Here is a 14,520-nt window from a genome sequence, read left to right as displayed (position 1 = left end):
TATCATATACTGTTTCTATAGTACTCCTTAAGGTTCTACTAATAAAGTTTGTACCTAGTTGTGACACATCTTCATGATGTCAAAGGGTAGGTAGTGTAAATTACTAACCCAGAGTAAAAAATGAACAGTGTGTTCATTTAGTAGACAGTAGAGGAAGTGACTTCAGTGGCAGCAGTTAGTCAGCTCTCATGGTTTTCGGTGACCAAACATAACTTCACAGGCTCTGATTGTTCTGTGGTCCAAAACAAGCTCATTTGAAACTGGGAAAATCAGGTAATTCTTTCATTAACATCACAACATTTTCAACACCAGGTCTGCACTCATATGAACTCAAATAGTCTCTTTTGGGAAGAACTGGAGGTGTTCCTCTCAGATTCCTCTAAACACTAGTGTCCACAAACGTTTAGATGGCGATTGCAGCTTGGCAAACATGAGGACAATACTCAGTATTCTTCCTGCGACCATGTGCTCTCCACATGTGACATCATGCCCACAACACAAAAAGACTTCATTCAGAAAGCTTGTTGTCAAATAGTGTCTGTTTCACTTAACTGAATGATTGTTAAAATTTTGGATAAAACCCACAAATTTAAATTTGGTCACACTTTTATTTTGGGATCCAATTCTCACTATTAACAAACCATTAACCATAACTTTTGCCTCAATAAACTCAATAAATAGTTAGTAAGGTAGTTGTTAAGTTTATGTATTGGGTAGGTTTAGGGATGTAGAATATGGTCATGCAGAATTTGTGCTTTAGAAGCACTAATAAACAGCCAATGTGTTAATAGCAGTGTTGGGGGTAACGCATTACAAGTAACTCGAGTTACGTAATCAGATTACTTTTGTCAAGTAACTAGTAAAGTAACGCATTACTTTTTAATTTATAAGGAAATATCTGAGTTACTTTTTCAAAAAAGTAACGGCAGTTTCTTTGTTTTTCCATTTATTGACTGACAGGTCTCCTGTCCCCATACTGAGAGAAATCAGAGTACAGTGTGTCTCCTGTGTGCTACTGTACAGACGTCAATTTACTTTTCCTTCAGCCTGAGATTTATTCTTCACACATCCTTGGTGTGAAAGGGCTTTTACATTTTATATAAATATAACTTCTTATATTAAAAACAACCAAGCCCTGCTCATATTTAAAAAGTAATGCGAAAGTAACGTAATGCATTACTTTCCATAAAAATTAACTAAGTAACGTAATTAGTTACTTTTTTGGGGAGTAACGCAATATTGTAATGCATTACTTTTAAAAGTAACTTTCCCCAACACTGGTTAATAGGCAGGTTAATAAGCAACTAGTTAATAGTGAGAATTGGTCCCTATACTAGTGTTACCATAAATTTAAAGGGGTCATATGATGTTGCTAAAAAGAACATTATTTTGTGTATTTGGTGAAATGTAATGTGTTTATTTTATTTAAAGTAAAAAAAAAAAAAACTTCGTTCTGAAAAGGGAGGCGTGCTCTGATTTGCCAGCTATCCAGTGCATTGTCATTGAACGAATACCTAAAGCGTGTGACGGAAATGTTAGGCCTTGCCATACTGTGATGTGTGTCCTGGTCAGGACAAAAATAATGAAACCCATTACAAACAAGCCATTTGTTGCATCCAGTGGGGACATAATTACTGATTATAATGACTTATACTGTCTTTTTACGCATTGTGTTGCATCGCGCAACTTAAACAAATCCATGTCTGCATTCGTTATTGGAGAAACGACAAATAACAAGCACTACTCTACACTGCTCAAAACTCACGTTTGAATCATCAGTGGCAAATCCTTTAAAGCTGCAGTCGGTAACTTTTGACGCTCTAAGCGGTTATTAAACAGAACTGCTTACGTGTTGCGGAAGGACATTGTAGCGGATCTACTTCTCTCTGTTTATTTCTATGAAGAATCACAAAGGTACTGGGTTACTCCGCCGTGGTACTCCTGAAGCAATCTAAAATAGTCCGAATATTATTATAGTTATTACACTTAGAACACTTACTATAGGTGTACCAAACCAACCAAACCATGTTTTTAGCCTTGTAACAATCCAAAGAGAAAGGAAAATGTGAAATCACATCATATACATATACATTATGATGTTTTAAGCCCCTAAAGAACTCTATTCCAAAACCTACACTACAAAATAATAATAATGATAATAACAACAAGAATAATTTTTTAATAGAATTAAAAAAACAATAAATTTACTTGTTAAGCAACACTGCATAAGAATGATAAAATATTTTTATATTAGTATATTTTATTTTATCATAACTGAATTGACTGACTTTTGTACATTTGTTTTTTAAAGTTGGTGTAAAAACAAATTCAGATTATCTTTTCATATCATACAATTTGACAGTTTGAAGACAGTTTGCACAAGGTGAGTTAAAGTGACTTTTATTTTTATGTTTACATACACATACACACACACAAACTTTTAATGCTTTATACATAAAAAAAATTGAAATAAAACAAAAAAATGGATTGTAAAATTAGACAAAAAAACGTATTTTAAATACCCTGATTCTTTGCGATGTAATAAACTGCAATGCAGACAGCCGCCTTCTAAGGCAGTATCTAAACTGATCTGGAACCTCATAAGATACTGATTTGGAATGCTCTATATAACCATCTATTCCGTGCACCACAAAAATAGCGCTTGTCACCCCAAGCTCACTCGACTGTTTATTCATTTCCATTTGTTAGCATGTTGCAAACAGTGTGATACTGTGATACCCAAGCATAAAAATCCCTAGCACACACATATATTTTAATTCTATAAATTAGCTTATGTGAATATACTGTTTTTAATTAGATTATACTAGTTTTTTTTTTATGTAGCATTAAATGAGGCAAACTTATTGCTTTTATTTCCATCTTGAAATAATTGTTTTCAGTTTGCACATCTCAGTTCATTGTAGGATTCTTTCATTTTTAAAGCATACATTCAATATTCCCTTATATGTTGCCCATAATAAGGTATCTCATTCTTAGGAACAGCTTCACACATATAATGTCTCTTCTCTCCAGGTAGGGAGCTCACTAATTATAGCATTTGGAATAGAGCCAGTCTTTCTCTCTCTCTCTCTCACTCACACTCACACTCACACACACACCCACACAAGAGCAGGACAGACTCATTGCACCCCCTCCTAATCCTGTCAACCATGAGCTCACTGCAGAGCACTATATGTTGCCAAGGAAACCTATTTTAGGTTGAGGGTGATGAGAAGCTCCACAGAGGTTTACAGTGCAGTGCAGCTGCAAAAAGAAGCAGATTTTCTCTCTAAATAATCAAGAACATTATATATGTTCCTTTATCTCTCAATCTATTTATATATACGTCTGTCTGTCTGTCTATCTGTTTTTCTAGCACGTTGCATTTCACCTCTCAGATGTTGTAATGGTGTCTGGTAAACGCTGAGCCAATCAATGAGGCAGAGATGCTGAAGTCGGCAGAAATAAATTGCAGAATGGCAGAATAGAACAGGATCCAAAGAAGGTAAATGTATGTGAGAACTGTGATAGAAAAGAAAAACGTGTGAGAGAGAAAGTGTGTGAGAAGGGAGGTGGGGAGTGACAAGACGAACAGAGAGAGTGAGAGAGGAACGTTGTATTTCTTCTACTCTGTTTTAGAAGGGAAGGACTTTGACGTTCAGCAGCTGGGAACACAGTAGGAGAGGCTCCACACTCCACATTCGTTTTCCTCCTCCCTTGAGCGAGCGCTGTCTGTCTCTCCAGGAAATACTGCCGCAGCTCCAGCGGGTCGGGATTGCTGAAGACGAGAGAATTGGATTTCAATGCCACCGTCTTCCCAGACAGGCAGGGACAGGTGCTGCAGGCGGAGGAAGGAGGAGCAAAGCAAAGCGGAGACACGCCGCAACGCTTCAGAGGAGGAATTCTGAAACAGCTGTCCAGCAGACGTCCTGCCTGTGAGAAGTAAACCCTCAAGGGCAGAAAGAGAGAGAGAGTGAGAGAGAGAGAAGACGAAAACGGCAACATGCTACACCACCCAGAAGCTGACTAACAGTTTGGGTCAAGGCACCTCCGGAACGACAACTACAGTGTGTAGAAAAGAGGGACATCCATCTGCAAAGACACAGGAGCAGGTAAAACTAGATACTGAAGATTTTTTGGCAGGAATATGTGCATTATAGCAAATGATTATTTAAATTACATGCAAATAGGATTTTCTTAAGGGTAGGTTTCTTTGGTCCAAGCTTTAAAAATAAAGGTTCTGTATCGGCATCTATACTGTAGTTCCATGAAGAGGCTTTAACGTCAGTGGAATCTTTCCATTCCAAAAATGATTCTTTATAAACTCTTAAAAATTTAAATTTCATTAAGGATGCCATTGAAGAACCATTTTGGGTTCAACAAAGAACCTTTCAGTGAACAGTTCTCACTGTGAAGAACATTTTAATCATCTTAATAGGCTTTTTTCGTTATAAAAACGTTCTATGGATATTAAAAGTTCTTTATGGAACCATTAATGCCAAAGAAGAACCTTCATTTTTAAGGCATTGTTGGCATTGCTGCAAAATCCCCAGCTGAAACCTTAATTTTTACGATGGTAGATGACATAAGACCATGTGGCTACTATTTGCTGGTTGGGCTTGTGAAACCTCTTTCTACTCATGCACATGGCTGTCATTACGATGTGAGATTTTGTACTGCAGAATACTTCGCGCAAATTCCCGCACACCACAAAACAAGCTCAAAGCAACCCGACACCTGGTTCCTCTCTGTTCTTCAAGCACATACTCAACTGCTTGACCAGAAAAGAGCTTCTGAAATTCCTCGGATACATTCCACTGTCCAACAAAACTTGGAAAGTCAACTCGACTCTTGCACGCAGGAAAGCCAAAGACAACAGCAGCTTGAGAACAGAAGCCTTGGAGGTGGATAGCAGGGTGTAAAAAGCATGAAGTTGAGGCGAAAGAGACCTCGCTCCACCCTGGTTCCTCCAAAAGCAGCAGCAGAGTGTAATTAAGGGTTGCTTTATGTAACACACTGGAAGCCTCAAATTGGGCTGACTGTGGTATTTGTCTTTAATCATTTAGAACATTGTCCAACAGGGTCGTTTGTGGTCAGAGGAATTTGAAAAGATTGAAAGCTTAGGCCCAAAACACCCAAGAGAGGAGGAAAAACCTGAACCACCCAAGAGAGGAAAGCTTGACCGGCCCAGATGATTTAGCCATGCAAGCTCTGGGATATTGGACCTGTAAAAAGAACAGCTAAAAACATCCAAATGATGCACATGTGCTTTAAATACAGCATCAGCAGCAACAGCAACTTCTTAGACAGGACCAAGTGGTCTGGTTTTTAGCCAAAAAAGGCTATCGCTAAAATAGGTCAGAGGAAGAATCAAAATTGGCGCAGTTGTGGGGCTGAAGAGAGTCTTAACACATTTCTGTGTACAGTGGGAATGGCATCATTGCACTTGTTTAGATCACTGCTCGCACTTGCTCTAATAATAATGTGATCCACATACTCACACGTGAGTTATTTCCTGAGTGCCAGCAGCATGCAATGATATCCATCTTCAGACTTCAGACTGCTGCTCTCACCTCATTTGGACTCTTTTTTTGCTTCATTGTTCTTTATTTTAAATTTGCCATTTTGTCTCATTCCTGTGCCTTGAGTCTTATTGTCACATTTGGTCATATTCATTCTCAATTATTCTGCCCAGTTCAGTCTCAATCTGACTTTTTTTCTCTCTCTCTCTCATTTAGTCAATTTTTTTTTACTTATTCAGTCTCAGTCCATCTCGTTAATTCCATCTAATTCAATCTTAAAGGGATAGTCCACCCAAAAATGGAAGTTCTGTCATAATTTTCTCACCATCAAAACTGTATGGCTTATTTTCTTCTGTATTCAGTCTCATTTATTCTGGCTTGTTCAATGACATTCAGTCAATTTTCTTCTTATTTAGTCGGACATTTCTGTTTAGTTCAAATATAAAGGGATACTCCATCCAAAAATGAATATTCTGTCATTATTTGCTCACCTTTATGTTCCAAACAAATTACTTTCTTCTGTGGAACAGAATATTTTGAGAAAAAAGTTTTGAGTGGGTTTATTCTTTTTTAATGTCCATTATATGGAAGTCCATGGGCTTCAATGTTGTTTGCTTCCCAAAATATCTTGTGTTTTGCATATGAAAAGAATGCATACACATTTGAAACGATATGAAGATGAGTAAATTATGACAGAATTTTCATTTTTGGTGGACTCTCTACATATTCTGTTTCAATATGCCTCTGTCAAGTTCAGTCTCAGTCTGGTTTGTTCAATGACACTGAGTCTATTTTTTTCACATTCTGGAACATCAGTTTCATTTTTTTTTTTTTTTCTTCAGTCTCATCCTGTCTCAGTAATTCCATTTAGTTAAATCATAAAGGCATAGTCCACCCAAAATGAATATTCTATTATTTGCTCACCGATTCAGTCAACATTGTTAGCAACAATGTTAGTCAATGTACTCAATGTTGTTTGGTTTCCAGCATTCTTCAAAATATCTTACAGAAGAAAGACATGAGGGCACGTGAATGAATTTTTATATTTGTTAGGAATCTCCATTTAATCTACCTTATTTGTCCTCATTATGCCTTAGTCTTAATTTACGTCCATTTTGTCTCTTTGCTGGTGGAGCTCATGCTTCGGCTTATTCAGTCTGCCAGAAGGGTCTGCCGACATGCACTTCTGAGGGGTGTGTGATGATACGGTTCCCCAGGGAAAGGGGGCAGACAGATCCATCTCGACATTCTACAGGGGCGTCAGGGCACTTGGAAGTGCAACATTTGCCCCTGGACTCATTCCAGATCTGAAATGAAGGCAGGATATGGCCCTGAGATAAAGCCATATCAAGAGGGTGTGAGAGGCAGCTGCCCAACTTCTAAACCTCAGCGGCTGGCTGTTGCATTGAATGGCATTGTTTGTTATTGTTCAACAAGTCATGGCATTGAATCATTCATTCAAAGACATCTCACACCTGCTGGGGTTTAAGGTGAAGACTAACCGTAGCTTTAACCTTAAACCCTAACCCTTTAACCTACACTAAGTATTATTTGGGATTCCTTTGAGATTTATTTCACCCGGTCCAGGGGTTCGCACACCTGCTTGCTTTGATCATGCCATGACAGCAGGATTTGTGTGAATTTGTGAACTTTTTCGTCAGTGTAACCAAACAAGCGAATTTCTAGATGTTGCTGTTTAATGTAACTGCAACAAAAGCTTTAAGATTAAAGTCAAAGGGAGTTCAGTGTTAATTTAGTATTATTTATATACTATGATTAATAGGCTCTATTAATAAATTGTATTTCCTTTTATTCTTAAATTTTCAGTGTAAATTTTAAATGTAGTTTACGTTTTACTTCTTTTTTACTACTTATGTTAGCTATATTTATTTTTGTTTATATTATATTGTTCTTTTAATAATAATATAATACATAATAATAATGATAATAATTCTTCTTATTATTAGTAGTAGTAGTATTTGTTACATCAAATAAACTTTATCTGAAAAAATATAAAAATATAAAATTTTCATCAGTCAGTGAGTATATATATATATATATATATATATATATATATATATATATATATATATACTCACTGACTGATGAAAAATATATATATATTAATGATGAAACGCAGAACACAATTCCTCAAACTTAGCAATAACAATGGTTTGATTTGAAGAATACAGAAGTTCAGAGTTCTGGTTACTAGATATGGTTTTACAAAAAAAATACATATATGACAAAGTAGCAAAGTGAAGGCATATTTGGGGACAATCACAGCTCGGACACCAGAAGCAATGCAACATTCCTTCTGCACACACACACAGACACACACACACACACATTTTCCTCTATCACTGACACACTCATGCAGCCACACATTCTTCAGCCATCCCGATGATGCTTGTCACTTCTAAAAATAGTTTTCCGTTGACTGAGGTTTATTTATGTTTCACTGAATCAGTGTCCAAAAATGCTTTTAAAGCCCTATGAACTCACACGGTGACCTCTGAGCTGGTGCAAAAATATGTGGAAAAGAAAACACAAAGACTGTAAGATGACCAGAATAATACCATTCATCCAGACTCAAACAGACTAGCCTACATCATTGTCAAGGACTGTACTGCAGCTGACTTTCATGGTACTCCTGTAGTTTATCAGCTGTGTGATTTGTTAGGACGTTACCACAGGGTAGTCGACTATTCCAAGGAAATTGAATGTTTTGTGTTTTGTAAACAGTGTCCTCCCCGGCTGTCTCTAACCAGGATCTTCAGGTGATGTGGATCAGTGAGCTGTGACATCATTCAGACTGGCATTTTAATTACTGTGGTGGCTCAATGTTATCAGATGGTAATGCCATTGTATTTTATTATTCAATGGCCTCACATTGTATTTGGACACAGATGGTACTTGGTTTGATATTGCAGTATAGTTACACATCGGTGTGCGTAATGTTTCTAATAATTCAACTCAGTTATTCCACTTATTCCAGAGCAGTGGGCAGCCAATTATGCTGTGGCACCTGGGGAGCAGTTGGGGGTTCGATGCCTTGCTTAAGGGCACTTAAGTCATGGTATTACCGGCCCAAGACTCAAACTCACAACCTTAGGGTATGGAGTCACACTCTCTAACCATTAGGCCACGACTTCCCCCAACTGTTTTCATTACTCCAGCCTTCAGTGTCACATGATCCTTCAGCAATCATTACAAGAAAAAGTTTTCCAAAAGTTTGAAGTAAGTTTGGAATATGGTGCATATTTACATTTTCACAAAAGTTTCTCTCTTGAAATGAAAATGGCTCCAGGTCTTAAATGGTTTAGTGCAGAGGGTCTTTAAGGAGCGAGCGTACGTTGGGCTCTGCTGCAGAGGGAATGTGGATGTTTTTTCAGTCATACATATTTGGCTAGCTGTGGCTGAGTTGCTGCTTTAGTGATTGTTTGCAGTCTGTCAGTAAGGGTCAGTGTTTAAAGGCCTCTCAAAAGGAAATATGTCCATAAATGGGCAAGAAGTCTCTCTCCCTCTTATGATCTGTGGTTACCCTTCTCCTTCTCTCTCTATCTCTCTCTCTCTCTCTCTCTCTCTCTCTCTCACTTTCTCTCTCTCTCCTATCTGTCAGTTCCTGCCCTCTAAAGCCACTCTAAAACTCTATCAATTTCTACTTTATCTCTAGAGATCCTTTCTTTATCTTTAAAGCTTGACTCACGTGGTGTTAATTATACATGTAAACATGCATATGGTCATTTTGAAATGAATAACATGTCTCTCTATGTATATATCTACTGTTTCTATGTGTCATCTATCTACCATCGCTCTTTCTGTAGCATTTCCAAAAGACGTTTCAGACAGTGTTAAATGTTTTCTTTGATCTCTCTTTGTACGTGCTTAAGATACATATGACATTTACTTTAACATTTAAAAGAAATTCACTATTGGATTTTTGAACACAACAAAAGTCTTTGATGCAGAGTACAAAGAAAACTAAATTATTTCTCCATCTATCCAGGTTTTCATCCAGGTAAAGGACATTAATCCAAACATTCGAGCTGGATTATCTTCAGTGAAGATTGAGGACACATTTAAAACAGCTGCACTCTGAGAATGTAACGCCTCCACTTCTCCAGCAAGTTTATTGCGCGACTAAGGAGATCTGAACTTCCAGAGTGTTCCCCGTTCCTCTCCATAACCGCTGGACTCTATTGCAGGGATGCCTGCCAAAACGCCCATCTACCTGAAATCCAACTACAGTAAGAAGGGAAAGAAATGCCGTCTGAGGGACATTTTATCCCCGGATATGATCAGCCCGCCTCTTGGGGACTTTCGACACACTATCCACATTGGAAAGGGCGGCGAGTGCGATGCCTTCGGTGACATGTCGTTCCTGCAAGGAAATTTTGAACTTCTACCGGGGAAAGGTGGTCGTGTTCGACCTCAATATGGCATTCACGGGGAGTTCACAAGAGCTAATAGCGCCTCCGATGCGTCTTGCGTCGAAACTCCATCGCCGGTCCTGAAGAACGCTATCTCACTCCCAACCATCGGGGGCAGCCAAGCACTGACTCTACCTTTGATTTCCACCACCGTGTTTCCCATGACCCAGGATCGCCTGTCTGAGCCATCTACTCCTCCAGCCGATTCTGAAGATCTGGAAATCCTGCAGATGGAGACCCTGCTTCAGTCCATCAGTGCCTTCAGGAGCGACCCCAGCCCCGTCCCAGAAGAAGAGGATGAACCTTCAGTCGACCGCACTGAGACGCCTGAGAAATCACTTGCAAAGAACAAGATACACAGCAGTGAAAATGAGCTTGAAACATTTTTGTCTGTCTTTGTTAATGGGAATGCGGATGCCAATGGGAACTTTAACAATGGTAACAATGGCGATTCAGTCTTTGAGTATGAACCGGAGATGTTCAGCATCAAGGGTGACTGGGCGGACAGAGATAGCGGTGTTGAAGAGGGTCGTCTATGCGATTCGGACTTTGAAATCTCCAAAAGCAAAAGCCACTCACAGGAGTCGCTCTCTCAAATCACGGGATCCCTGTTCTCTCTCGAACTCGACTTGGGCCCATCCATTTTGGATGATGTACTCAATATCATGAATAAGTCAGTTTCTTAGGAAGTGATGTTTATTGAGAACTAAAGGGAATCTATTTGTCATGAGCCCATTAACATGACATGCCAATACTGAACTGATGAGGCTGAATTTTCTTTCCCAGAGTAAGTTTTTAGCCTTTAGCTTCGGAGTGTCTTGCACACCTTGTTTTGCAAAGTAATGCGACTGATACACAGCCGCTGTGCCTTTTAAGTTAAATTTAAGCATGCATAGATTTTGATGTTGAACATGCAGATCAAATGAGGCTTTTTCTGTGTACTGTTGCTCATCTACAACATCAAACAAAGCCTGTGTGATAATGTGTACATTTCTGCAAACATATACGATGTTCCCATCACAATGTCCTTCATGTACAGATATATTTATACTGACAGTTTCATTAACCACACTACCAAATCTTAAAGGCATATACCTACAGCATATATGTTTTTACGTTGTGAAGCTAAATATGAAAAAAATAAATGAATAAAAAAAACTCTCTTGTTTAGTTTATTATTTTGTTTGATTGGTTTTTCTTTTTTGTTATTTCAGAAAAAGGGGACAGGTAGGGCTAGTTTTCACAAAGAGTATATACTCCAATGAAGGATAAAAAAGATATATATATCAGTAGTTTTAGTATATTATTTTGAGCTTTATAAATGTTTTGCTATTTAAATATTGCTGAAAGGCCTATAACAGATTATTTAATGGCAGGTTCCCATTGTGACAACTTGCCCCATACCGCTAGAGAACATGACCTACTATTGGGGCATGTTATCACAAAAGGCTAGCATGTGTTAACTGAAGATATATATCACGGAAACTGACTTTCCGCAATAAACCTACCAAGAGAAATATTCCACAGTTTACCATACTGAGGGATCCCTTTATGAAGTTCAATGTCTATCAGTTCATTGTTAAATTATAAAAGCAGTCAGATACAGCAGCACATGAGCATGTAACAGTAGGTGGACAGTAAAAAAACAAAGGAGATGGAGAAAACAAAGAGAAATTGACTTGTCTTGTTAGCATCCTGCATTCCTCAGATTGTGTCCTGTAGTAGGAGTGGATGTGGGTGAGATTGTGTCTAAAAGGAGATGCCAGTACTATTCATTTGTGTCTCGTTGGGACAGAGAGAGAGATCAGCCTGTAGCATTCTCGGCATTCCTGAGAGAAAACAAAGACTATGGCCATAAATAAAGCCACTGGACTGAGGCAGAGGGTCAGGCTCTACATGGTCGTAAAAACTAATAGCCTGAAGACAAACTTTGTCCTGTATATCAAGATCTTGCTGCTGCAGTGTCTTGGCAACGCAGAGGTTTGTTTGCAGCAATACTGAAGAGTCTGAGTCTAAGTGCCAGACAGCTGCAACATAATTCAGCTTTGTCCTTAAAAATTATGCTTTTTCATTCAGGTTTCAAACTTTCCATGGAATCTACTTCTGCAAACGTCCACAGAAACTGAGCAACTGTTCTTAAGAAAGCTGTATTAATTTTCTTCTCTCTAAAGGTGAAGTGAGTCATTTCGGCAACACTAGTGGAAGCATATGGAATTGCAAAATGAATGGCTTATTTCGCAATAGCATACTAGTAACCTACTCTTTCGATTTCTGCCAAGCAAACATATTACAAAATCCACAACTGACTGTTTTCAAACAGGTTTTCTGAACACTTCCACTGTTTGCCATTGGTTAAAAAACATAGTCCTGCCCCCAAACACTGAATTCATTCATTCTGCATCCTTGTGTTACTAATGTGTTAACTTGTTGGTTGGTTGATTACATTTCATTGGTCCATGGTTTGTGCTTAGGTGATACATTACTACTGGTCAAAAGTTTGGAATTATGAAGAGTTTTTCATTTTTCTTAAGACGTCTCCAACACTAACTAAGGTTGCATTTGATCAAAATACATGAAAAGTAAAGTAATATTGTGAAGTATTTTCACAGTTTTAAAAAACTGTTTTCTTTTTTAATATATTTTAAAATGTGCAAATTTGAATTTTTAGCATCATAACTCCAGTCTTTAGTGTCACATGATCCTTCTAATCCTTCTAATATGTTGATTTGCTGTTCAAGAAATATATTTTATTATTTATCATCATCAGTGTTGAAAATACCTGTGCTGCTTAATATTTTTTTAAAGTCGTTGGTAAGTGAGATTTTGAAAAAAGGCTTTTATTCAACTAGAATGCATTAAATTAATAAAATGTGAGAGTAAAGACATGTATAATGTAACAATATATATAATAAGAAATGTTTCTTCAGCAGCAAATCATCATATTAGAATGATTCCTTAAGGATCGTGTAACACTGAAGACATAAAACATCATAATTATTCCGAACATTCAAACAGTAGTTTATTTATTTATCTCTGTATGCAATTCAACCTCCACTGTTACAGAAAAATGCACATTTTATCTCTAAAAAAGAGAGACCTTTCCTCTGAAACCACTGGAAATTTCCACGAAGACCTGTAAAGCTCATGCCTTAGGCAAAAACATTACAGTTGAAGTCATCCACCTTTGAGTTTGTACTTGAGTGGAAAAGTTTTTAGCCGAGGTAAACACAACTCTGGAACCTGTGATGTGCCGTCAGGTAAATTACTGTATTTACTAGCACTCAGTCAAAAAGCAAGTTATCATGAAGTTTCTACTTAGGGTGTAACAGATGCTCAATATACATTTCATTATATACTTTCCAAAATGTAAAGGTGACATCATACTATTTTTGGCATATACAAAGATGTAAATACTTTAAAACACCATAATTTGCGGTGTAGAACTTCAAAGTAAGCATTCACTTATGTAACTGTAATCAATGTAAACTCGCACACATCTCAGTGGGAGAGCTGGGATATATTGTGTGTGTCCTGTTGCATAACATTCGTTTCAAGTAAGGCCATGCAAAAATGTTACTTTTTTCAACAGGGTTTCTTGTGCCTCTAGCTTACTTCTATTGATGTCTGTTATACTTTGAAGAAAGGGAGAAAACAAGACCAAAAAAGATTTCAGATAATGATGATAACACAGCCATGAATCGTACACCCCACAGTTTTAAGATTTAATTTGAGAAGGTGAAAATAGACCGCATATCAGATAATCTTGAGAAACTGTACGAAAAAATATTAGACCTCAAAAGTAAGCATTACAAAATGTTCTCACATTTCTTGCATCTCTGTAAATGTCTCACTATCATTCATTTCTGTTGTTTGAGTCTCACTCAGGCTGAACTAATGAAGGAAACAAGGCAGTGAGAGATGGGCTTATTTTCTTTTGCACGTCACACACACCTCAGAGAGTTTAATCCAAGCAAATACACCAGGAGATGATGAAAAGCATCTCAGAATGATCATTTTCCTCCATTACTGTTTTTTATGTCGTAGTAGGTCTTCTGTTATTAGTACATATGCTCACCAAGGTTGAATTACAGTAAAAACAGTAGTATTGTAAACTATTAAGAACTGTTTTCTGATTGCATATATTTTAAAATGTATTTTATATCTGTAATGCAAAGTTGATTTTTTAGCGTCAATACTCCAGGCTTCAGTGTGAAATCATTCTAATATGCTGATTTGCTGCTCAAGAAATATTTTTTTGAAGACAGTGATGCATATTTTTTATTAATTTATTATATTTTTAATTCAAGTTTTACTCTTGTAACACTTTCCAAATTATCGACTGAGGGTCTCCAACTCATGATCATGCCAAACACTACACTGTATGAAGCACAAACGCAGCAAACCTCTATTTCCTGGAATAATGTGAGACTGTCAGGCTCTTGATAAATATACTTTGGCTCATGATACGGAGGTGCCAAAACAAGCATAATTCAAACTGAAGGATTTTCCACCTGGTCCAGAGCAGCGCTCGCTATAAAGCCGCCAGTGTCTCTGACAAGAAGGTG

At 37.6% G+C, this 14,520-nt stretch overlaps 1 protein-coding gene across 3 annotated transcripts; it reads left to right on the top strand.

The window, feature by feature from the left end:
- Positions 1-3,364: 3,364 nt before the first annotated feature.
- On the top strand, positions 3,365-11,096 carry LOC113092368 (cdc42 effector protein 3-like). Of its 3 annotated transcripts, XM_026257952.1 has the most exons (3): positions 3,365-3,505; positions 3,640-4,112; positions 9,532-11,096. In XM_026257952.1, the coding sequence occupies exon 3, from the start codon at positions 9,733-9,735 to the stop codon at positions 10,639-10,641; it is 909 nt and encodes a 302-aa protein (XP_026113737.1). In that variant the 5' UTR covers positions 3,365-3,505; positions 3,640-4,112; positions 9,532-9,732; the 3' UTR covers positions 10,642-11,096. The 3 variants fall into 3 exon arrangements, with proteins under 3 accessions (XP_026113737.1, XP_026113738.1, XP_026113739.1); XM_026257953.1 differs by lacking the exon at positions 3,365-3,505 and having other exon boundaries at positions 3,583-4,112; XM_026257954.1 differs by lacking the exons at positions 3,365-3,505; positions 3,640-4,112 and adding an exon at positions 7,725-8,378.
- Positions 11,097-14,520: the final 3,424 nt, after the last annotated feature.

The sequence above is a fragment of the Carassius auratus genome, unplaced genomic scaffold (assembly GCF_003368295.1).
Source record: "Carassius auratus strain Wakin unplaced genomic scaffold, ASM336829v1 scaf_tig00214575, whole genome shotgun sequence".
NCBI lineage: Eukaryota > Metazoa > Chordata > Actinopteri > Cypriniformes > Cyprinidae > Carassius > Carassius auratus.
This window is presented reverse-complemented; position numbering and strand designations above follow the sequence as displayed.